General features: G+C 35.4%; 1 protein-coding gene across 1 annotated transcript in view; it reads left to right on the top strand.

Moving 5' to 3' along the window:
• Window positions 1–23,625, top strand: part of LOC123682596 — a 96,205-nt gene that overhangs the window by 41,126 nt on the left and 31,454 nt on the right. The window contains exons 13-22 of the mRNA XM_045621326.1: window positions 525–586; window positions 894–1,080; window positions 5,259–5,377; window positions 6,732–6,924; window positions 8,216–8,530; window positions 8,592–8,845; window positions 12,041–12,116; window positions 14,110–14,294; window positions 18,052–18,731; window positions 19,541–19,608. Coding sequence (XP_045477282.1) covers window positions 525–586; window positions 894–1,080; window positions 5,259–5,377; window positions 6,732–6,924; window positions 8,216–8,530; window positions 8,592–8,845; window positions 12,041–12,116; window positions 14,110–14,294; window positions 18,052–18,731; window positions 19,541–19,608 — 2,139 coding nt within the window. The remainder of the gene's footprint in view (window positions 1–524; window positions 587–893; window positions 1,081–5,258; window positions 5,378–6,731; window positions 6,925–8,215; window positions 8,531–8,591; window positions 8,846–12,040; window positions 12,117–14,109; window positions 14,295–18,051; window positions 18,732–19,540; window positions 19,609–23,625) is intronic.

Genomic DNA, 23,625 nt, shown 5'->3' with positions numbered 1-23,625 from the left:
TTGGTTAAGGAACATTAAATCTATTTAAATGAGATATGGATATATTGAACAAGCGATTATTTCATTGAAATGAAAAATTTCCCAATTGAAATGTTTTTGAAAATTTATTTTGTTTGTTTGTTTTTTTTTAATATCAAACATTTTTATTTACTACGTTTGATCAGAACAGTTGGTTCAGTGCAAATTTAATGTAATTTCAAACTCGGTTCGAAATGAATTAAACAATGGTTATAAGGTATCAGTTATTCTCCTTCGCAAACATTACTAGGTACACTATATAGGAATCGAGTATTCGACAGGAAAAATAAAACTTCAATTGATCTTTATGATATATAATGTTAAAAAATTAAGTTCAGTTTATGATATGAATGACCAAATCAGGAAACAATCAAATATACCTACCCATCGACTTCATATACTTCAGACATTTAAATAAACAGCAATATTCATTTAATGGAAAATTTATATTCTTGATATTATATTTTAGATCCTTGATCCTGATTTAAATCTGCTTCTACTTACAGATTGGATTGAAGATGATATAGTAATCAAAACAACATCAATCCGAGTAGAAATTCATCTCAATGTAAGTATCGAAGCCTTCTTTTCATGATATTCCTGATATTTCATGTTATGTTATAAACAAAAAAATAAATAAATATTGCTTTTCTCGCCAATCCTTCAAAAATTAAGCGGAGGGTCAAGTTTTTGTTCTGAAACAAATGAAATGTGAAATATAAGTATCTAATTTGTTCTGAATAATCCTCAAGATTTTAACAGATTTTTTTAATGTGATTACGAACGAATATAATGATCGTCTTACAAAGACTGTGATTATCAACATCTCATGAAAATCTCCACACAAAAACAGTAAAAATCCTTTTTTTTTTCAGTTAACCCAAGATAAATGCCCATTTTCATCATACCAATATTTCATTGAAGATCAAAATAAGACTATCTCAAATGGAAGTGCACTTATTGATATCTCTCGAGGAAACCTATCTCCTTTCGAAAATTACAGTGTTACATTCAAATCCAAAACCCAGACAATAACAAAGGAGTTCAGAACTAAAGAAGGAGGTAAAATAATCTTTTTTTCTTCACCCGTACTATAATAATATACTAACTGACAGAGAAACTGCAACACCCAGAAGGAGCTGTTTAAATTGAAATTTTTTTTGGTAAAACATAGTTATTGTAGCAAGGAGAAAATGATTGAAATTTGGAGCAAAAAACGGAGGGTTTACAATTTTTTTTTAATAAATTTGTTAATAATGTGTTTTTCCACCGCCATTATCTACGCACTCCCCAACACGTCTCGGCATTGATGTAAAAAGATGGTCTATTTCTTCTTGAGGGATACTATTCCAGCCTACCTGTACTTCATGTCTCAGAGCCGCCAAAGTTCATGGGAGGCTGGAGTAAATTTCCAAGCCTTCTACCCATGATGTCCCAAACACTCTTTATGGGCGGAAGATCGGGGGATCTGGGCTGCCATGGCAAAAGATTCACATAGGTCGCTTCGAAAAAGTTTAAACTAACTCTGGCAACATGAGGTCGGGCATTATTTTGCTGAAATATTGGATTCTCGAGCCGGTTAAGGTAAAGGAGAACATATGGCTCCACTCTTTCTTGAAGGAAACGCAGCGCTATCATATTACCTCGAATAAAGACTAAAGGTGACCTACTTGCATGTGCAATAGCACCCCATACCATAACGCCTACTGTCCGGTGTACATGACGCTCAACATCAAGCTGAGGTTGCTGAATATGATTCTATCTGAACATATTGAGTATGATTTCACTCGGAATAATTCAATAAATTCCGAGAGAGGTTGAGGATTTTCAATTTTAAATTATTGTAATTGAAATTATTTTGAAAAGAGCAAGATCTTGCGAAAAATATTTTGATACCTAGTTTCACCTATTTATATTCAAAGGTGTAGTCATGGAAGGGTAGATCATGAATTTTAAGATTTTTCGATATTTCGAAAATCATTTGGGACTATCTACAATCAAAATAGGATAACCTATAACAAATTTCATTAAAATCGGCAAGAAATTGACTCTACGCGTATAGTATAACATAAATTCATGGAATCTCGAATTACTTTTTAATTATTGATTTTGGTAGCATAATCATGTTTGAACACTGCCCTTATTTTTCTCCGTAGAATCCAACGCAATCATAAAAAATAGGTTTCTAATTTGAAAATAGAAAGTTATGATGAAATTTTGATCACAATTTTTGGCATAATAGTTTGAACAGTGTGTGATGATATTTTTTCCAGATTCAAGAGATGCAAGATATTGCTCCATCATTTTACTTTGAGAATGTGAATCGAGTTCAGATATAGGATATTTCTGTTTCAAATATTTCGCTATATCTTGGTTTGTGGAAGAGATGTTCGAAAAATTCTAAAACGTTTTTTTCTGTAATTTTTATGGTTCATGTGATACTCATAACTGATCATAGAAATCAATTATCGTTGTACAGATGTAGATGAGGGTTGTTGTTTCTTAAATGGGACACCCTATATATTTTTCGACGCAGTTTTTTAGCAGCAGATTTGTCGAAAAGCATCTCGTTATCGGTTTTTCAAAAAACTCTCCTCGATATCCCTAAAACGCTAGGTAAATTATTTCTTTGATCTGTTATGAGTATCTATAATGAAAATCATATAAACGGTCTGTAACTCGACGAATTAAGATATCTAGGATCTGCTTTCTGATGTCTTATTATTCCGAAAATAGAGATCAGGGGTCCTTGAAGATTTTTCTCTAAGTCCGATAGTTCTCCAGATACTTTCAGTGAGCATCGAATTTGGGACACGCTGTACTTATTGTGGAATTTAATTTTGTTCTAAGGTGCAGCCTGTTTTTCCTTATGAGTTTTTCGGTTATTTTTGTGAAATTAGTAACCTAACTAAAAATGAAGAGTTCTTGGAAATGGACAAAACATTCTATGAAATAGTAATTTACGTAACAAGTCCGGAAAATAGGGTTTTTTTGGACGAATAGACAAGTCTGTGAGTCCAAAAAAACCATTTTCGGGCGTGTTGCGTACAATATTTTTTCGGCAACCATGTAAAATAACACTATCGCTGCTGCTTTCCATATTTTATTGCGATTGCGATCAAAAAACATGCAAATTTTTGACAACTAATTTCATATGAACTGTCAGCCGTTATTTCGGTTGCTATGGATTCTATGATTCTTTTCCGGCCTAGTCCGGGAAGTACGTACTTTCCGGACTAGGCCGGGAAATGCTACTTTCCCAGAGAAAAAGCGGCCGGGAAGTGAGCACTTCCCGGACGGTTGCCGAAAATAGTAATTTACGTAACAAGTCCGGAAAATAGGGTTTTTTTGGACGAATAGACAAAATTCCAGTCTGTGAGTCCAAAAAAACCATTTTCGGGCGTGTTGCGTACAATATTTTTTCGGCAACCATGTAGAATAACACTATCGCTGCTGCTTTCCATATTTTATTGCGATTGCGATCAAAAAACATGCAAATTTTTGACAACTAATTTCATATGAACTGTCAGCCGTTATCTCGGTTGCTATGGATTCTATGATTCTTTTCCGGCCTAGTCCGGGAAATGCTACTTTCTCAGAGAAAAAGCTTCCGGGAAGTGAGCACTTCCCGGACGGTTGCCGAAAAAAATTATTACGTACTGATTATCATACTGAAAATAAACTGCTCCACATGAGTTAGGGATATTGACTTAAATTGCAAAAAAATTTAGTTTAATTGAGATGTTTGTGATGAAAATCCATATTAATATGATTTCAAGAGTTGCAGGAAATAAAATTAATTTTAGCCTATAGGTCTGCAGCGTATACAGGGTGGTTAAGATAAATCGAGTAAAATAACGAAATTTTATTCTGAGAGAATTCAAGCATTTTAAGACTATCAATACAATGTTTGGCCTTCACGGGCATCAATAACAGCTTGACATCTTCGTTGCATACTACACACGAGGTTGTTGAACATTTATTGAGGAATTTGGTTCCATAAACGGGGCAGAAGCTCTCTCAGATCATTTAAGGATTCTGGGGTATGTTGATGATTATCTAATCTTCTTTGGAGCATATTCCATGCATGTTCTATGCCATTCAAATCTGGTGAGTGCGGAGGTACTGGTTAATGTGGAATACCAAGCTTCTCGCGCGCATTCTCAACTATGGCTCCACGGTGCGGTCTAGCGTTATCGTCTAGAAATTGAAAATTTTCACCAATAGCAGCGTGAAAATTTGGCACAACATTGTCAATGACATGCTTCCTATAGTGTAAGGCGGTCATATTCCCAGGACAAATATCCCGGCCCATACCATAACACTACCCCCTTGGAATGGATTGACTTCTTGGACATAGCGACGATTACGGGGTATGCGTGGGATTGTCCATACCCTTTTTCTTCGAGAATCTGAAAAATCGTCCATATCTGGATTCATCACTGAAAAGGACACTACGCCAATGATCGTTCCAATTGATATGATGCCTTGCCCATTCTAGTCTTTGACGCTTATGGTCACGTGTTAATGAAACTTCTCTTAATGGACGTATAGAACCTAGATTCACCTCTCAAACATCCTCTGATGGAAACTTGGACCCCATCTGCATTTTGAAGAGTAATCCGTAGCATTCTACACGTAGATGTAGGGTTTCTTCTCGCTGGAACGTTGATGAAACGATCCTGAGCAGGTGTTGTTTTTCGTCGCCCACCAAGCCTTGGTCTTTCCAACACGAAACCTGTCTCCCTGAACCTATTCCAAAGTCGAGATATCACACTTTGGCTGACTTGGAGCCTTTCCGCTACAACAACCTAAGTCAGGCCAACATGTAGCATTCCGATAGCCCTATTAGCTTCAGCGTTTGTTAATTTACGTCTTGGCATTCCCAGAAAATTCGTTTCAAATAGAAGCCGTTGATAAACTGACTCCATTTCAAAATAAGAACATTCATGAAGCACATGCAAAGAAACAAAACTTCAGAAAAAAGGCGACCAGATTGACGAAATGGCTCATACTGATTTTTATTGGATCGATTCAAATTGATATTGAGTTTTAAATGATTTTACAGCGATTTTCTCGAATATTATGATTGAATACGATATCCCTAACTCTTGTGGAGCAGTATATATACTTACTTACATATATTACTTATTTGAAGATGCTTAAAGTTGTTTCAAATATCGAACACCATTTAGGTAATCGTTAAATCATATATAAATGTCTCTCTTTTATTTTTCCAGTTCCTAGTGAAGTGAAAGACATACAAATGGACGAATCCACTCCAAATTCCACGAAAATACATTGGAAACAACCAGATTTTCCGAATGGTAATATTGTAGGATACAAAGTAACATATAAGGTGAGCTTCGATATCTGTTTTTGCTGATATTGTAATAGTCTTTCGCAATGGCGCAGCCAGGATTTTGTTGTGGGGGGCTCAACATCAAACGAAATATGTTTCTATTGCTTCGGAACGTTTTTCGAGAAGCACAAATACCTTTTTTTTTATGAGCTACCAATCCCAGCAACCGTCGGCTACTTCGTTGCCTTCAGGAAGTAATTTTGTGAGACGTTTTCAACCATGATACTTGATACAAAGAATAGTACATTGTGCAACAAGTGGAGAAAGTCCAACTTTTCTCGCGAGTGTGGAAGTTTGTGGTAAGAGCCTGAAAGGTGAATGCCGCAAACACACGAGCGAGAAAAGGACTTTCTCCACATGTTGCACACTATACTTTTTCTATAACTGCACAAATTTCAATAATTCAAGCAATGGACTTGATTCGAATCAAAATGGCCTTCGTTGACAGTATGTGCTATTTTATTGCGTTTCCATAGAAACGGCTCAAAAGCCCAATTTCATTGGTCTACCAAGCGAAGTGTGGACAAAGTGCCGTGCGGAATAATATTTCTCTAATTCTATGGTTATTCCCTTCATTCTTCCACATCTTGTAGAACAAAATCGTGCGAGAATATATCAGAAACGCACAGTTTTCATGGTTATATTTTCTTATTATATGTTGGTACTCCGAACTTTCCGCCACGGCTTTATCTGTCAATTCATCAATTTGCCTTAAAGAAATCAGTTCTGCCAACCAAAATTTTTCAATACGAAAATCACTAAAATATATTTATGGAAATATTTCATTAATTTCAATAAGAATGCAATGAATTAGAGAAAATAATGTATAATACTCGTACAGAAGGCTCATTCTACCACTCGTTCATTCAAAAACTTGCCACTTCGTGGCTCGTTTTTGAATTTTGAACTCGTGGAAGAATACCAATGTCTTCTGCACTTGTATTATAAATAAATATTCTCACAGTGTCAGCAATACATAGTTTTGAAGTTGAGTATGCTATGAAGAATACGCTACTTTCCATAGCAGTTGTATGAAAATAATAATTCTTTGTATCATGGTGTTCAACTACTCACCTACTACCTAGTGGCATTAAAATTTTAATTTTATGGTTATATCTTTGAGAAGAAAATCCCCAAAAAATGTTTTCTATATTGAAGTTGCCGATCGAAGCATCAAATGATTGATTTTAAATAATACACGAAAATCCATTGAAGACCTAATTTCCATTGGAAACTTTCTTTGAATTGTTATTTTTGGGGGCTGCAACCCCTTTCCTAGCTGCGCTAGTTGTCCTCCGTGAAAAGTGTTATAGATATTTTACAATATTTACACCATTTCCAATTTTGGCAGAAAGTTCGAAGAATTGCCTGTAAAATAAATATCAAGCCAATTCTCCAAACAGAATTAGAAATGAATACGACAATCAACAACATTGAACTGACCTCTTTGGAACCCTATTCTGAGTATCAAGTAAAAATATATGCCTTCAATGAGGTGAAAGTTGGCAAGGGAGCACAAGTATCCCTTCAAACTGAAGGAATAGGTGAGTATTTTATCAGCTAGAACCGTCTTTGAGAATACCTTAAATGAATTAAAAAAAAAAAAAGAATTATATATGTAAGTTAAAAGCTTGACGAAACCGTTATAAAGGTTTTTCCAATAGGAATGATATAGCTTAAAGTGTGTAGTATTTTTGACATTTGTTTTCTTATTCGTATTCGGTAGATTATGTCATTTAATCTTGGAATAATATACGCTTCAAGAACTTGCTCATTTGTGAATACATATAGAAATTTAAGAAAAATTAATTCAGTTGATGGACTCATTATTTGTCTACAATACAACGAACATTGAGTCGATTAACTGAAAATGTCGTCGTTGATGAAACACTTCAACAATTTCTTAACGTTGAAGAGTGTATCTTTCCATGAGAAAATAGCATAACCTACTGAACATAAATGACGTAAGAAATATAAAAAAAATGATACAGTGTTGCCATTATTACCTTTTGCAATTGTTATCATTCCAATCGGAAAACTCTATATAAAATTGTGGATATCTCGAAATTTTCGAGATACAAAATTTCATGTTGAACGTATGCCAGTAGGTACCATAGAAAATTAGACTAGAATATCAAAAAAATTTATATAATATTTCCGTCATGGCAGAACCGACGCAGTTGAGATTGCTTACATTTATATGAAATAACAATCTCAAACCCCGTGCAAAATTTTATGCAGATCACAAAATCACAATCAGGGAAAATTCGAGAATAATCGTTTCATACCGAAGAGAATTCAAGCACAATATCAATACGAAAAGATCATATTTATTTTAGTTACAGTACATTCGAGCTAGAAATTCTGCATGTATATAGATATAGAGTAAAAATTGCAAGCCTTGAGCTAAATTATTTGTTGTAGCGGCGTCAAAACCGTCGAATATCTTTGACAAAATTAGATCACTAAGTAGCTTTTGAGCGCTCGTTCATTCATGCGCCAATTGATCCTTGGAAACCACATAGTTCTATGGCCTTGAAGGGCGCAATAGGCTCATGAATAAACGAATGCTTTCACTATTGCATATTTAATGTTAATTTAATTTTTATGAATATAAAATAAAATATATTATAAATAAAATGAAAACAATATAATTTCACAAATATTTCAGTGGAAATCGCTCTTTTTAAATTTTATTTCAGTATTGAAATGAAATCACTAAATCTTCTGAAAACTTTTTTTCTTCAGAACTAAACCAATTTTTTTCGCTTTCCTAGATCGCATAATGATGTAGATAATTATGACTATATTTATGTAGTGCCTTATAATTCATAGATCATTTCGACGATTCGGAAGATTTCAAACAAGTGAAGATAACTCACGAAACAGTGGAAAAATCAGCCAACTTCAAATTCGAAAAGATAAAATGTCAGATGCTTCTTGGAGCCTTAAATTACAAAGTGAAATTTCGATGTATAAGCGAATGGTGTTTGGAAACTGAAGAGCGTAATGAAACTTCAACATTCTTGGTTGGAACCCTGGTATTGGGATCGTTGCAGGCCTATTGTAAATACAAATCTGAAATATACTTTTGTAGAAACGAGGAATGTAAATTAAAAGAAGAAAGGATGTTTGAAACGAAACCTTCAGGTAAAAACAGGGATTTTTTCCATTGGAGATTCAAATGTTGAAATCATTATTATTATTATAGTTCCAAATAAACTGAAGGAGATCATTGTGATAGCATCTGGATATGCTTTCATTTGGGTACGTTGGCTCCCACCTTATCCACCTACAGGAGAGATTTTTAATTATAAAATAACTTCTGTGTATTCAAGTCCGTTCAATACTTATGAAGAAGGAACAAGCACTTTTTACCCTCAAAATTGTGAAATCTGGCCAGAGTATCACTGTTATATAATTAAAGGAAAAGGAATATATTATGGTGAAAAAACAGCATTAGAGGTAAGTAATGTATTAGGCTAACTGAAAAGTCTCTGGTCTGATGCACAGATGGCGGTGCTAGTATTAAATCCATATGATTTTTAGTTGGTTCTAACCTTCAAACGATACGTATCAAAATTTGACAGCTGTCCGACCATTAGTTTGTGAGCTATTGCGTTGTGAGTGTAGCTACTTTTGTTATTTGAAAAAAGATGAAAAAAAAAATTTCGTGTGCTGATATAATATTGCTTTTTGAAGGGAAAAAATACAGTTTAAGCAAAATCTTGGCTTGATGAAGAGTATCCGGGGTCTGCACCAGGAAAATCAACCATCATTGATTGGTGTGCTGAGTTAAAACGTGGTGACATGAGCATCGAAGACGGCGAATGCAGTGGACGAACAGAAGAATCTGTTACTGACGAAAACATCAAAAAAGTTTTTTTTTTTTGAATGACCGTGAAGTAAAGTTGATCGAGATAGCAGACATTGCGAAGATATATTCTGAACGTGTACATCATATTATTCACGAATATTTGTACATAAGAAAGCTGTGTGCTAAATGGATGCCGCGCGAGCTCACAATCGATCAAAATCAACAACGTGTTAATGATTCTGAGCAGTGTTTAAAGCTGTTCAAGTGCAATGAACCTGAATTTTTGCGTCGATATGTACAATGGATGAAATATGGCTCCATAAATTTACCTCGGAGTCCTATCGATGGTCAGCTCATTGGACTGCACACGATGAACCGAATCCAAAGCGAGGAAAAACACAACAGCCAGCTAACAAGTTTAAGGCATCAGTATTCTGGGACGCGCAAGGTATAATATTCATTGATTACCTCCAAAAGGACCAGACCATCAACAGCGATTATTATATAGCGTTATTGAATCGTTTGAAGGATGAAATCGTTAAAAAACGGCCCCATTTGAAGAAAAAAAGGTGCTGTTTCATCAAGACAATGCGCCGTGTCACAAATCAATGAAAACAATGGCAGAATTTCATGAATTGGGCTTCAAATTGCTTCTGCATCCACTATATTCGCCAGAGACTTCTTCCTGTTCTCAGGTTTTTTTTGATATTAGGGGAAAAAGTTCGATCAAATTTTCACCCAGATATTCATGCACAATGTCCATCTTGTATGATGCCTTATGCCCTTATATGCGATGTACATCTATGAATCCACAAATCTGGCTCAACTGAATCATTCACAACTAAAGTCAAAACCGATTTTCCATTAGATATCCAACCATTGTGAAAATTGAAAAACGCTTTTGTTGAGATAAGTTTACGAAATTGAGCACAATAAACGAATAAATAAGATATATGGCGTTAATACTTTACATGCGTATAGATATAGTAGAGTACCTACTGCAAACTAAATTTGATCAATTTTCGGTACTTTTTTGATAGAATTCATACTATGTACTTGCATTCCATCGAATTCGTAAACAAAGAATAATAAATATCTGTGATAAAATATTTGTGTAGAACTTTGCTTCCGCTGTTTTGCAATAGATGGCTGTAGCGGTAAATGGTAGTAGAAAGAAATAGATTGTAAATGTCATACAATGAGCTTAGGTATTTTTAACATAACGTCATCGAAATAGTAGTCGACTTGTGTCTGCGTCATAAAATCTCGATTAAACATGTCAGCCTACGAGCCAAATTCTCGTCATTTACGGAAGGTTTTAATTTTCTGCTTTAATATGATGAAATCTGCAGCTGAGGCTCATCGAATGCTCCCAAAGACCTATGGCGAGGCCGCTATTAGTGGAAGAACGTGCCGAGAGTGGTTTCATCGCCTTCAAGGCTTCAAGAACGGTGATTTCGACGAAGAAGATCAGCATGACGGTGGAAGAGAGAAAGTTTTAGATGATTCAGAAATCAACGCAACAAGAATTGGCAGGATCATTGCGAGTGACGCAACAAGCCATTTCAAAACGCCTGAAAGTCATGGGAATGATTCAGAAACAAGGAAATTGGGCGCCGTACGAGTTGAAGCCGAGAGATGTTAAATAGCGTTTGTTTGCTTGTGAACAGCTGCTTGCAAGGCTCATACGGAAGGAATTTCTGCATCGCATTCTGACTGAAGACGAAAAATAAGTTCATTACTATAATCCCAAGCAAATAAAATTATGGGGATATCCCGGTTTCAAGGTCATGCTCAGTATTTAGTGAGACCAGCTCGGCGTAATGTATTATGAGAAAACAGACTGAAGCAATCACAAGCGATCGTTTCGAATGCAATTAATGCGTTTGAGCCGAGCATTGAAAGATAAACGGCTGAAATACAACGAGAGACATGATAAAGTGATTATAAAGCATGACAATGCTCGACCCCATGTTGTGAAAATGGTCAAGACATACTTGGAAACGTTGAAATGGGAAGTCCTACCCCACCCGCCGTATTCTCCAGACGTTTCTCCCTCGGTCTATCACTTGTTTCGATCAATGGCACACGACTTGGCTGAACAGCACTTTCGGTCTGAAGAAGAAAAAAATTGGGTCGATTCGTGGATGGCTTCAAAAGATGACCAGTTTTTTCAACACGGGATTGGAACGCTGCCCGAAAGATGGGAGAAAGTAGTGGCCAGCGATGGACTTTCATAAATCATAAATGCATAACCAGTTCTTTACAATAAAGTCTCGAAATTCGGAAAAAACGGCGAAAGCAAAGTTCTACGCCTATGTAATTCCCTATATATTTGAAAAGAAACCAGTGCCGGCACGATAATATTTACAAGGGTTCATTTATAATTTCTGCAAGTATCCATTTCACCATAAGTTAAGGGCGTTAAGGCATCTTTGTTGTAAGTATAATATCTGCAGTGCGATAAAAATTTCAAAACCTCCCTTAAAGATGTTCTCCAGAAATTAACAATGTCATAAAACTAATTTCTAAATACTAGGTACTTTGAAAATAATGCGAGACGAATTTTCAAGAATGAAATTCACCTCATTTATGATGAAGAATATTCATATGCCCAAACAGGCTGCTGATTTTAATTGGTATACTTATTTTTTTCACTTCAAGTTTTATAAACCATTCTGTGTAATTCATGAAAATATTCGAAAGATCCAAAACCAGTTTTTACGATTTCAGTGTATCATAGAATGAAAAGAATATCTATTTTCGTTAAATACGTTATATAAATTTCAAATTTTATTATTTTTATTTATTCAATATCAATAATTGATGATTCTGATTTTCAGATTGAAGCCACAAATAAGGAAAAATTTAAATATGTCAATATTGGTAGGGTGAACGATATTTTAGTTCAAGAGACAGGTGAGTAGATATAATTAATATTCAAAACCAACAACTACAACATTCTTCAAAATTTCAATAAGAATTAATCTTAAATTTTGTTTCCCTAAATTATTCAATAGAAGTTTTTATTCGATTACTTGATTACTATATCATTCACCAGGGCCGGCGTTAGGGGCGAAACAGTGAAGCGACTGTTTCAGGCGCCTCTATTCGAGGGGCGGCAATTAAGCCCAGTTTGTTGCCTCCTTTTCATATCTCTAAAAAAATATAGTCTTGATCCTCAAAAACAACATGATGTTGATCCGCTTCGCTGAGTTTATCAACATTCCCTGCAATAAAAATCTCCAAACCGTCTTTACTAAGCCGCATGTTCAATAAATAACTCGTGGCAACCCAACCAAAATCAGCAGCATTGCCTATTACCCTAATTGAAAGAGGGATGAAATGTATTTCACAAAGACGAAAAAAAAACACTATCTTCGCTTTCGAACTATTTTGAAGTTGTTTACACATTCAACATATGGAAAATTCCTACGATTCTGCATTCGAAACTAGTTACTGTTAAATGCCAAATGTTTTCAGCGGAACTAATTTTTTTAATCCCATTTATGTTTCGAAGCTTTGCATGCCCTACCACCCTTTATATCTTGTAATATGATAGGCAATCTTTCATCGATCGTACGCTGTGTATTGTGAGAGTAAATATCAGGTATATTACTCACGCAATTTTCATCGGCGTCGTAGAAATCCAGGAATAATTCAAGATACCTACAGCGTAATTAGCTGTTTTATTTCATTGGAGAGCCTCGAGAAACCCGGCATAATATTATACAGGGTGGCCATTTGAAAACGAAACAGACGAGATTACAGACGAAATAAAGTTTTTCGATAGGAATGCTCGGACAGGTCGATTTCTGTTTCGAGGGGGACAACTCAAGATGTAGGTTACGGACGCATAGCGCTTCAACCCTTGCTGCTACAACCCCCACCCCAATTTTTGAATAGGGAAGATGGGGTGAGTGATACCTCAATTTGAAGGTAATTTTATACTGATTTCAGCACAGTAATTGTTTTTTCATTTTATGCATTAGTTCTCGAAATATTCATGCGTTAGTTAGTTAGGAAGGAATCCACAGTCATGGTTGTTTTGAAGCTCAAAATGTCGATTTTTCACAAAACACTACAAGTGCCATGAAAACACTACTTCATTTTCAAATACTTAATTAAGAATATTTCGAGAACTAATGCATAAAATGAAAAAACAATGACTGTGCTGAAATCAGTATAAAAATACCTTTCAAATGAGGTATCACTCACCCCATCTTCCCTATTCAAAATTTGGGGGTGAGGGTTGTAGTAGCAAGGGTTGAAGCGCTATGCGTCCGTAACCTACATCTTAAGTTGTCCCCCTCGAAACAGAAATCGACCTGTCCGAGCATTTCTATCGAAAAACTTTATTTCGTCTGTAATCTCGTCTGTTTCGTTTTCAAATGGCCACCCTGTATATTGAAATATTTCAATGTTCTTCATTCACTAGACTTTAATATTCTTAAGCACGATTACTAGATTCTTCATCGGAAGTAGAAAGTTCTGTATTTTCATCGGAGCAGGTGATGTTTTTTTGGTAGGGGGGTTATGAAGGTGGTCAGGCTGGGGCGCCAAAAAATTCTTTGCTTCAGGCGCCAAAATTGCTCGCGCCGTCCCTGTCATTCACTTGCAATCAAACATAATATTCTCCATGAGTTGACCTAGCACTCAAATGCTCCCGGCATCTGATCAGTGTTTTCCTCATTTTTCAATATTGATTTCTATTAATTAAAAACAGTGAAAAAGAGGAATTAAGTATTTGTTGCAAACAAAAAATATATTCATTTGAAAGTGTGATATAATTATGGATTATGTGGCACTCAGGAAAACCGCGGATTATTATCAATTAATTTTTTTACAACTGTCAGTTTATTCATACTTCCGCATAGCTTTTAAATTTCTTATAATTTATTTTTTCTTATAGCTTCAGAACCCCCATACAACTTGTTCGTCAATTGGAATAATTTTACATCCATGGATGTGTTCTGGAATCATCCCAATAGGACAAATGGAATTCTACAATATTTCAAGATATCAATTACTTCTAATAATGGATTTTCCACGTATAAGTATCCACCACATAAATGGAATCTTACTTATAGTTTTAAGGTATACTAAAAGTAAAGTTATATTGAGCCAATTGTAAAGTCCTCGGTCTGATCCACAGAAGGCGGTGCTAGTATCAAATCCATATGATTTTTTTTTAGTTAGTACCAACTTCAAACGATGCGTGTCAAAATTTGACAGTAGTCTGACCATTAGTTTGTGAGATATTGCGTTGTGAGTGTAGCTACTTCTGTTATTTGAAAAGAGATGGAAAAAAAATAATTTCGTGTGCTGATAAAATATTGCTTTTTGAAAGGAAAAATGAGTTTGAAGCAAAATCCTGGCATGATGAAGAGTTTCCGGGGTTTGCACCAGGAAAATCAACCATCATTGATTGGTATGCTAAGTATGAACGTGGTGAAATGAGCACCGAAGACGGTGAATGCAGTGGACGTTCAAAAGAGGCTGTCACCGACGAAAAAATCAAAAAAGTTCACAAAATAATTTTGAATGACCGTAAAGTGAAGTTGATCGAGATAGCAGACATTGTGCAGATATCATCTGAACGTGTACATCATATCATTCAGGAATATTTGTACAGGGTGGGCAAATTTCGATGTTTTAGCACTACAACTTTTAAACCAGATGAAATAGACAAAATCTGATACCCCATTCTCGGTCTCTTTTTCTGAGAATCTAACAAGGGTAGTATTCATTTTTGGCCACCTTCTTTTGTTGTCGAGTTATAAGCGAAAATTGGAAAAATGGCGATATCGAAAAACATGTATATCTCCGCTAATACTGATGATAGAGCTCTGAAATTAAAACATTATCGAGGCACTTTTTTACGAAAAATCCAGTGGCGTGCTCATACTTTCGAAAGGGTTTCTAATTACGAAGCTATGATCCAAAGTTATGTTTTTTCAAATAGGAACACTCAATTTTTGTGCCATTTTCTGAAAGCTTAATTTTTCCTGATTTCAAAAATGTATAACATCGTATGATTTGAATTAATATAAATAATAGAAAATGGCCAAAAACCTCTTTTCACCTAAGAGTCTCAATATTTCTATGGTTTCAACTGTTGATGAACACAGAAAAATTGAGCTTTCTATAACAAGAGCAGTGTCCTTCCGTCAGTCTGATTATTTCTATGCTTTTCACTTATTTCTACAAAATTCGAATCTGGATTCTACGTAAAAAAGTGCCTGTATAATGTTTTAATGTCAGAGCTCTATCATCACTTTTTCCTGTTCTCAGACCTCGAATGCTCGCTGGAAAGGAATTCAGCGCCAGTGAAAAAGTAATCGCCGAAACTGAGGCCTATTTTCAAGCGAAAGACAAATAGTACTACAAAAATGGTATCGAAAATTTGGAAGATCGGTATAATCGCTGTATCGCCCTCGAAGGCAACTAGGTTGAATAATGAAATAGAATTTTGCCAAAAAAATGTGTTTTACTATGGTAGACCGGGGACTTTTCAATTGGCCTATCAATTCTTATTCTTATTGATTCTATTGAGTTTGCATCCATCATTTCTTAAACAAGAGATGACTCTGTATAGAAACACTCGATAAGGGATTTTATTCCCTATCCGGCAGAAACACTAAGTTACTAGGTACATTACATGTAGGAGGTGACTGAAAATTTATTTTAATGAAGCTGTAAGGTTATTATTCCTAGAGCCTTCACTTTTGTTCTTATGCATTTCAGGAACCTGACTATTATTTCTATGTTACATGATACATTTATTTTTCACAACATAGATCTTTTCTACCAAAGTTATCTTAAAATTAGTTGAAATTACTCAAAATTCAGCGAATTCTATAGGTGAAGGGTGAAGGTCGCAAAAAAAAAATTGTTGTATAATGTATGATATGATGAAACATATTGATAATCTAATAATGATACAAGGCGATTTTTCTTTGGCGAGTCTTTCTCGAGCCAAGTTACGAGGTGCGACCTCTCCCAGGGGTTTGGTATTTCGTCCCGAGATCGCTGGTGGACACTTCAGTTAGGCTTTCCAGCGATCTCTGCCTAAGACACACCCTGTCTCATCAACAAGTAGAGGTGACACTGTTGCGTTGCAACGACCCCTTCAAATCCGCAGGGGCCGAAGTGTGTGACATAGAGTAAGTATATATATACTTGTTCTATGGTGTGTGTGACGCGAAAATGCACAGCGTCATCTGCGAGCAGACAGAGTCACTACATTTCAATGGAAGGACCAATCGTTGAGAAATGGCTACTAAACAAAGGTCATTTTTCCTACAACTGCTATGAAAAGTAGCGTATTCTTCATAGCTTACTCAATTACAAAACTATGTATTACTCATACTGTGAGAAATATTATTTCTTACGGCACTTTGCCCACATCTCGCTTGGTCGACCAATGAAATTGGGCTTTTGAGCCGTTTTTATGAAAACGCAATAAATTAGCACATACTGTCAAGTGTTTTAGTATGTAGCCGTAACCCATATCCGGATGCTTCACTCAAATTGAACTGAAATCCCATTGAAAGGGTAAACCAATTCCTTTATTTGGGGTCTATAATTACAGACCAGCTGGATCCGGATATGGAGATTAAACGTAGAATAGCAATGGCCAAGACCACTTTTGTAAAAATGAAGACCTTTTTATGTAATGACCACCTTAACCTAGACTTGAGGCAGAGAATGGTCAAGTGTAATGTTTGCCCGGTGCTTTTGTATGGTGTCGAAACATGGACCTTCAAGCTGTCAACATTGAACCGCATTGAAGCATTCGAAATGTGGATACACAGACGTCTGCTCAAAATTCCCTGGACAGCACACAAAACAAATGAAGAAGTGTTAAGAAGAGCCAACAAGAATAGAGAATTGCTTAATGTCATCAAGCGTAGGAAGATATCCTATCTGGGCCATGTGATGACGGGAAGTCGCTATCGAATTCTGCAATTGATAATCAGCGGCAAAATAGAAGGAAAGAGGGGTGTAGGAATAAGGCAAGCCTCCTGGCTCGGAAATATTCAAGAATGGACCGGAATAAGAAATGCAGGTCATCTTTTGCATATGGCACAGGATCGAGAAGCATTCTCAATGGTGATCGCCAACGTCGGACAAAACTGACAGGGCACATGAAGAAGAAGAAGTCAACGAAGGCCATTTTGATTTGAATCAAGTCCATTACTTGAATTATTGAAATTTGTGCAGTTGTAGGAAAAGTATAGTGCGCAACAAGTGGAGAAAGTCCTTTTCTCGCTCGTTTGTGTTTGTCTCGCTCGTGTCGTGCTGCACGGACCCTAAGCGAGAGAAGGACTTTCTCTACTTGTTGCACACTATACTTTTCCTACAACTGCACAAATTTCAATAATTCAAGTAATGGACTTGATTCAAATCAAAATGGCCTTTGTTGACAGTATGTGCTAATTTATTGCGTTTTCATAAAAACGGCTCAAAAGCCCAATTTCATTAGTCTACCAAGTGAGGTGTGGGCAAAGTGCCGTAAAACATAATATTTCCCACAGTATGAGCAATACATAGTTTTGAGATTGAGTAAGCTATGAAGAATACTTTTCATAGCAGTTGTAGGAAAATTCCTTTTCTCGCTCGTGTATTTGCGGCACTCGCCTCTCTTGCTCGTGCCACAAACTTCCTCACTCGCGAGAAAAGTTGGTCTTTCCCCACTTGTTGCACAATATGCTATTATTTCATGTTGTCATGATAAGTCGCTTTCTTCCCTTATAAAAATTATAACTTCTTTTCCCAGTTCACAATCATGATTAACATTGGAGAATAGACTGAAAAGAATAATCGGAATTTTTTCTTTATCGATTTTCAGATTGCAAAAATTCCCGCTGCTGAGGATTTTACAATAAAAATTGTTGCAGTCAACAATATGTACGACAGTTATCCGGCAGTATTGAAAGACAGTTCTTACCCACCAAGTCCAGAATTGGATAATTCTACAATTTTTGTAACGAATTATACAAAGACAACAGTGAGCATAGCATTGTATACAAGCCAAACTGAAGTCAGTCATTCAAGTAATGTTGAGAAATATGTGTTAATTATTATCAATGACCAAGCTTCAGAGACAACAGATCCAAATCTAGTGAAACTTGAACAAATAGTGAACACAACGTTAGAATCAAGATCTCGTCTTAGAATTGTGGCAGCATTAGATGTAAAAAAAAATTCATCGAATATTCTGAATTTTACAATTGGAAATGGGGATGAGATAAAAAATAATTCAATTCTGAAAGTTGACATCGTCAACAAACCTTTGAAAGAAGCAGAATATTATAATGTTTTTATTGTTATGTTGAATAAGTATAGGACGAAATATCGACATTCAATATACAATATTTCAAATTTGACCCTAGGGGACCCAACAATGACTCCTCCTCCCACTAATTCTGGAAAAACAATTGAAGAAGACGATTCATCTGGAGGAAATGCCTTGTATGCCTTGTTCTTGCTTTTACTACTAATACCAATAATTGTGGGAATCATAATTAAGTGAGTATTCTATTTGATGTTTTCAAATAATTCTTGTCAACATTCTGGCCACTTAGAGCAAGTATGTCCATTGTAAAATGTAAACTTTATTCCATAATGATTCCATAATATGGAACGAAGAAAGTTTGTATTAACTATTTTTGTCTTATAATTAATAACAAAGAACAATTGAAATCGTTGGGAGAAAAGTATTAAGGAGATATAAATGAATAACAAAAAATAGTAATATATATGATATAAAATAATAATATAAATAATACATTAATCATGGTTTTCACGGCTGTGTGTTAAGACGTGAGAGTAATTTCATAACAAAAAAATAATGATATAAACAATATAAAAATAATAGAAGAAGAATATTGTCAGAAATAACGCCCAATCAATTCACCGATGTATCTGTTCGCAGCAGTAAAAATTTCAAATATCAGCATGCGGTGAGATTTTATTATCGCACTGTCAACTCATGTATGCGATAGAAAAAAATCAGAAAACAAACTAGTTTTCATTTCTGAGCAAGGTCATGTAACGGAACACAAAAACAAATGATTCAATGAGGAGTAACTTTGAGTACTTCAGGACCATCTTGTTAAATTATTCTGGTGTGTTGACGTGGACTGACGCGTCGACTGGGACGAATCGACGCGTCGATCGAATCTAGCCAACGTTGCGTTGCATCGACTGTAGTATGTTTCTATCTTCCGCTTTTTACTTATTGATTAATCCTAATTGCCATTTACTGATTTAAATATTGTTGTGTGTGTTCAACTGCATTACTTTTCTACTCATATTCAAATCTTTTATTGTTTCAGGCGGAAAAATATAGTGTTCATTAGACCTTCGACGTCCTTAGAGAAGATTGTGGATACCAGTTCTGGAAGTAAGAATTTTCACTAAATTGAAGAAAATCAATTAAGAAAATACCGAGAATTGAACAAAAACGATGTTTTAATATAAACTTGAAGCTTTCACTACACGCCACATAGAGTTAAAAAATTTCGATTCTTCTAGCCTTGCTCTAGTAGGCTTTTCATCCGACGTTTTGTCTACAACTGCGGTACGCATCTTCAGATTTTTATTGGTCGTCAATTATTTTCCGAAAATGAATGTCTCCGCACTGATTATTGCTAACCGGATACGGTGTTTAGACTTCTTCATTGGGTGGAGTGAGGTTATGTGATCCCCTCCTGTTTCGACTGGTTGAGTACAAGTACGATTTATTGCTGCTAACCAATTGCGAACAAGTTGTGTATCTTTCCTTCTATTTATGATGTTGAAACTTTTAATATTTCACTCCATATTCATTCTTGAGTAGCATCTCACGATGATTAAGAAAATTTCTGTCTGAAAAGATGTTGTTTGATTTAATCGGCAAAACGGTTCAATCGACGACAGCGCAAGTTTTTTCAATGTCTGCAGTTGTAGGTGAAACGAGGTAAAAAATGAGTATACTTTCACGAATGATCACTCCATAGTGCAATATAATACTTAAGTTATCAAAGATCCAAACAAAATATTCTGGAAATACCATATTCTGGTATAATTATACAGCTATATATACAGGGTGTCCCGTAAAGACCACGTCAAACCGAGGGAGAATGTAGATCAAAGGATAACCCACCTGCTATGACAAAATTCCCATTATAAAAGTCTTTCGAGATATATATTTTTTTTTAAATAATTAATTCTTGCCTCTTTCAATAGTTTTGCCCTTACGGTTGGTAAAATTTTACATCTTTCTGGTTAGTTTTTTCTGTGAAATATTGCTTGTTTTAGCCGTTTTTAAGTAATTATGATGTTTAGTTTTGGCAACGTCGCGCATTCTGGGAAATCGAGACGTATGTATTGTCAGATGAAAAAGATGTATCGGCGGTCGGAAAGAAAAGTTAAAGGTTGTTAGTATAAAGTTTTCGGTGTTTAATATAACGGTTTTGGTTTAATTGACGTACATTTTAAATATATTAGGATTACAGTCCATTAGAAGGTCAGTTTGCATTGTATAAGTCCCATTTTGTTCCATTTCAATCCTTATACCCTGTTCCTTTACATCCTTATACAGTGCGGTGCTGTGTGGACGCAGAGAGCAGTTTATATTGGTAAGATTATTTATTATAACATCATTTTATTGGTTCAAATATAGGGAAAATGCAACATTTTTTGGTTCTTCGAGCACGGGTTTTTTGAACTTTAATTCAAGTTTCGGTTACATTTATTTAGGTTTCAATCGGTATACAGAGTTTCGGAACTCATTTTCATTTCATTCCTAATTGTATTCGGAAATATTAATTCAGTTTATTTTGTTCGTTCATACGGTATTGAGCGAAGTAAAAACGTGCGGTAGTTTTTGTATTTTTTCAGCGGTTATCAAATACGATTCGAGTCCCAGAGTAAGCCTTGTTGCCAAGCGTACACAAAGGTATTCAATTCACAGTTTAGACTCGCGGGGTTAGTTTTCGAGTATTCTGCGCACTTGACTTTCAACACAATGGGTGGAACGTCAACTGAACGGAAAATTAAGATGCTTATTGCTAAGAAAGAATCTTTATTTTCGATACTGCAGAATTCATTGGATTTGTCAAAATCATTAACAAGTGAAGTAGCTAAAACTAAATTTTTAACAATGGTCAGTTCAATCAATTCAACAAAGAATGACCTACTGAAAATAATAGACGATATAACAGAGCTCAGTTTTGAAATTAATGATGAGTTCGAACCAGACTTTAATATATTTAGAACTATTGATGAAATGTGTTGTCACATTCAATTTTCAGCGGCTAAATTGGAACGAGAACAAATTCAGAAAGATGTTTCTTCGGTTAATGTTGAACCTCAGGGATTGATACGTAATCTTCCTACACTACCGAAGATTGAATTGCCGGAATTTTCGGGAAATATTAGAGAATGGGAAACCTTTTATTCAATATTCAAGAGTTTGATACATGAAAATAAGTTACTTACGGATACTGATAAAGTGAATTATTTGGTAGGTCGTTTGAAAGGATCTGCGTTGACTATTTGTTCTTCATTAGCTCCTACTGGAGAAAATTATGAAATCATTTGGAATTCGCTTGTGGAAAAATATCAGGATAAGCGCGCTCTTGCAACTAATTATCTACGCCAAATTTTAGAGTTCAAATCGATACAGGGTGAGTCATCTAAGGGTCTCAATATATTTTTGGAAAAATTTGATTGTGCGGTACAGGCTTTGAAAAAGCTTAAATTAGATGATATGTCGGACTTCATTTTAATGCATCAGGCCCTTTCTAAGCTTGATTCTGATACGGTGAGATCGTTTGAAATGACTATTAGGGGTAATGGAATACCTACCTATGAAAATTTGATTAAGTTTGTGAAGGAACAATCGAAAATTTTGGCTCTAAATCAGCAATCAACCACTAGTAGAGGTGATAGCTATAAAACTCGTAATTCGAAATCCTTTTTTGTACATCAAAATAATTCTTGCGTAGGAATGGATCGGTCGGATATATGTATTTTTTGTAATCGGAAAAATCATTCGTTGAGTAGATGTGATAAATTCAAACAACTATCGCCATCTAAACGATATGCTACAGTACGGGATAACAAATGGTGCTACAATTGCTTATCGCAAAATCACGGGGTAAGAGACTGTCCTTCAGAGAAATTATGTTCAGAGTGTTCCAGAAAACACCACTTCCTATTACATTTAGGACGTATACGGGGTGAACTGGAAAAATATCCAAATTCGAAATCGGATTCGAATACAAATACGTTGGTTTCAACAAATAACAATTTTTGTGCTACTGCTATGGGTGATCGGGATACTCATACGGTTTTATTGTCGACGGTTGTGGTAAATGTTTTGAACGGTTCGGGTAGTTTGAAGAAAGCTAGGTTTTTAGTAGATAGTGGCAGTCAAGTTAACTTACTTACTTATAGGTGTTGTAAGAAATTAGGATTGAAGTTTTCACAATGTTCAACGTCAATTCATGGGGTTGGATTCAGTTCAAATTCAATTAAAGGTTTTACAAGTATTATTGTTTCGTCTAGGTATGATCTTAATAAGAAATATTCTATTGAGGCATTTTTAGTAGATAAAATCACGGATAAACTTCCAATAGCCAAAATTGATCGCGGTGTTTTTAAAGAATTTTGGAAATATACAATTGGCAGATGAAAAATTTGACGAACCGGCTGAAGTTGATGGCATTATGGGGGCGGATCTTTTCTCGATTATTGTGGGTAATTCGGTACCATCAGCATCGGGATCTCCAGTGGCGGTACAAACGGTATTTGGTCATATGATTATGGGAAAGGTTCGTAAGTTAGAGTCAAAGGGAGAGTTCGGTGTATTCTTCAGTTTAAGGGAGGAGTGTCGGTTAAATGACTTGGTTAATAAATTTTGGGAGATGGAACAAGTTCCAAAGAATATTTTGCCGGACCCAGCAGAAGTAATATGCGAAAATTTGTTTTCTACATCTTTTAGTAGAGATTATGAGGGACGTTTCACGGTAGCGCTTCCTTTTAAGAATTCTCCGAATACTTTGGGTAATTCTAAGACAACGGCATTGATTCGGCTCTATTCATTAGAAAGAAGGTTGGCGAAATTTCCGGAGTTTCGTTTGAGTTATAATGAGATAATGAAAAAAGCAATTCAGTTAGGTTATATGCATTTGGTTGAGGATGAATATTTAAAAGATTCGGAACCTGCGTATTACATTCCTCATCATGCCATTGTTAAGCAAAGTAGTTCGAGTACACCAATTCGTGTAGTTTTAGATGCTAGTACATCATCCGATAATGATGTTTCGTTGAACGACATTTTACATGGTGGTCCAAAACTACAAACCGATTTATTTTCTTTATTGCTGAATTTTAGGTTGTTTCGAATAGCGATTACAGCGGATATTCGACGAAT

Source organism: Harmonia axyridis, chromosome 1, assembly GCF_914767665.1.
Source record: "Harmonia axyridis chromosome 1, icHarAxyr1.1, whole genome shotgun sequence".
Lineage (NCBI taxonomy): Eukaryota > Metazoa > Arthropoda > Insecta > Coleoptera > Coccinellidae > Harmonia > Harmonia axyridis.
The sequence above is the reverse complement of the archived record's forward strand: the minus strand, read 5'-3'. Positions and strand labels throughout refer to the sequence as shown.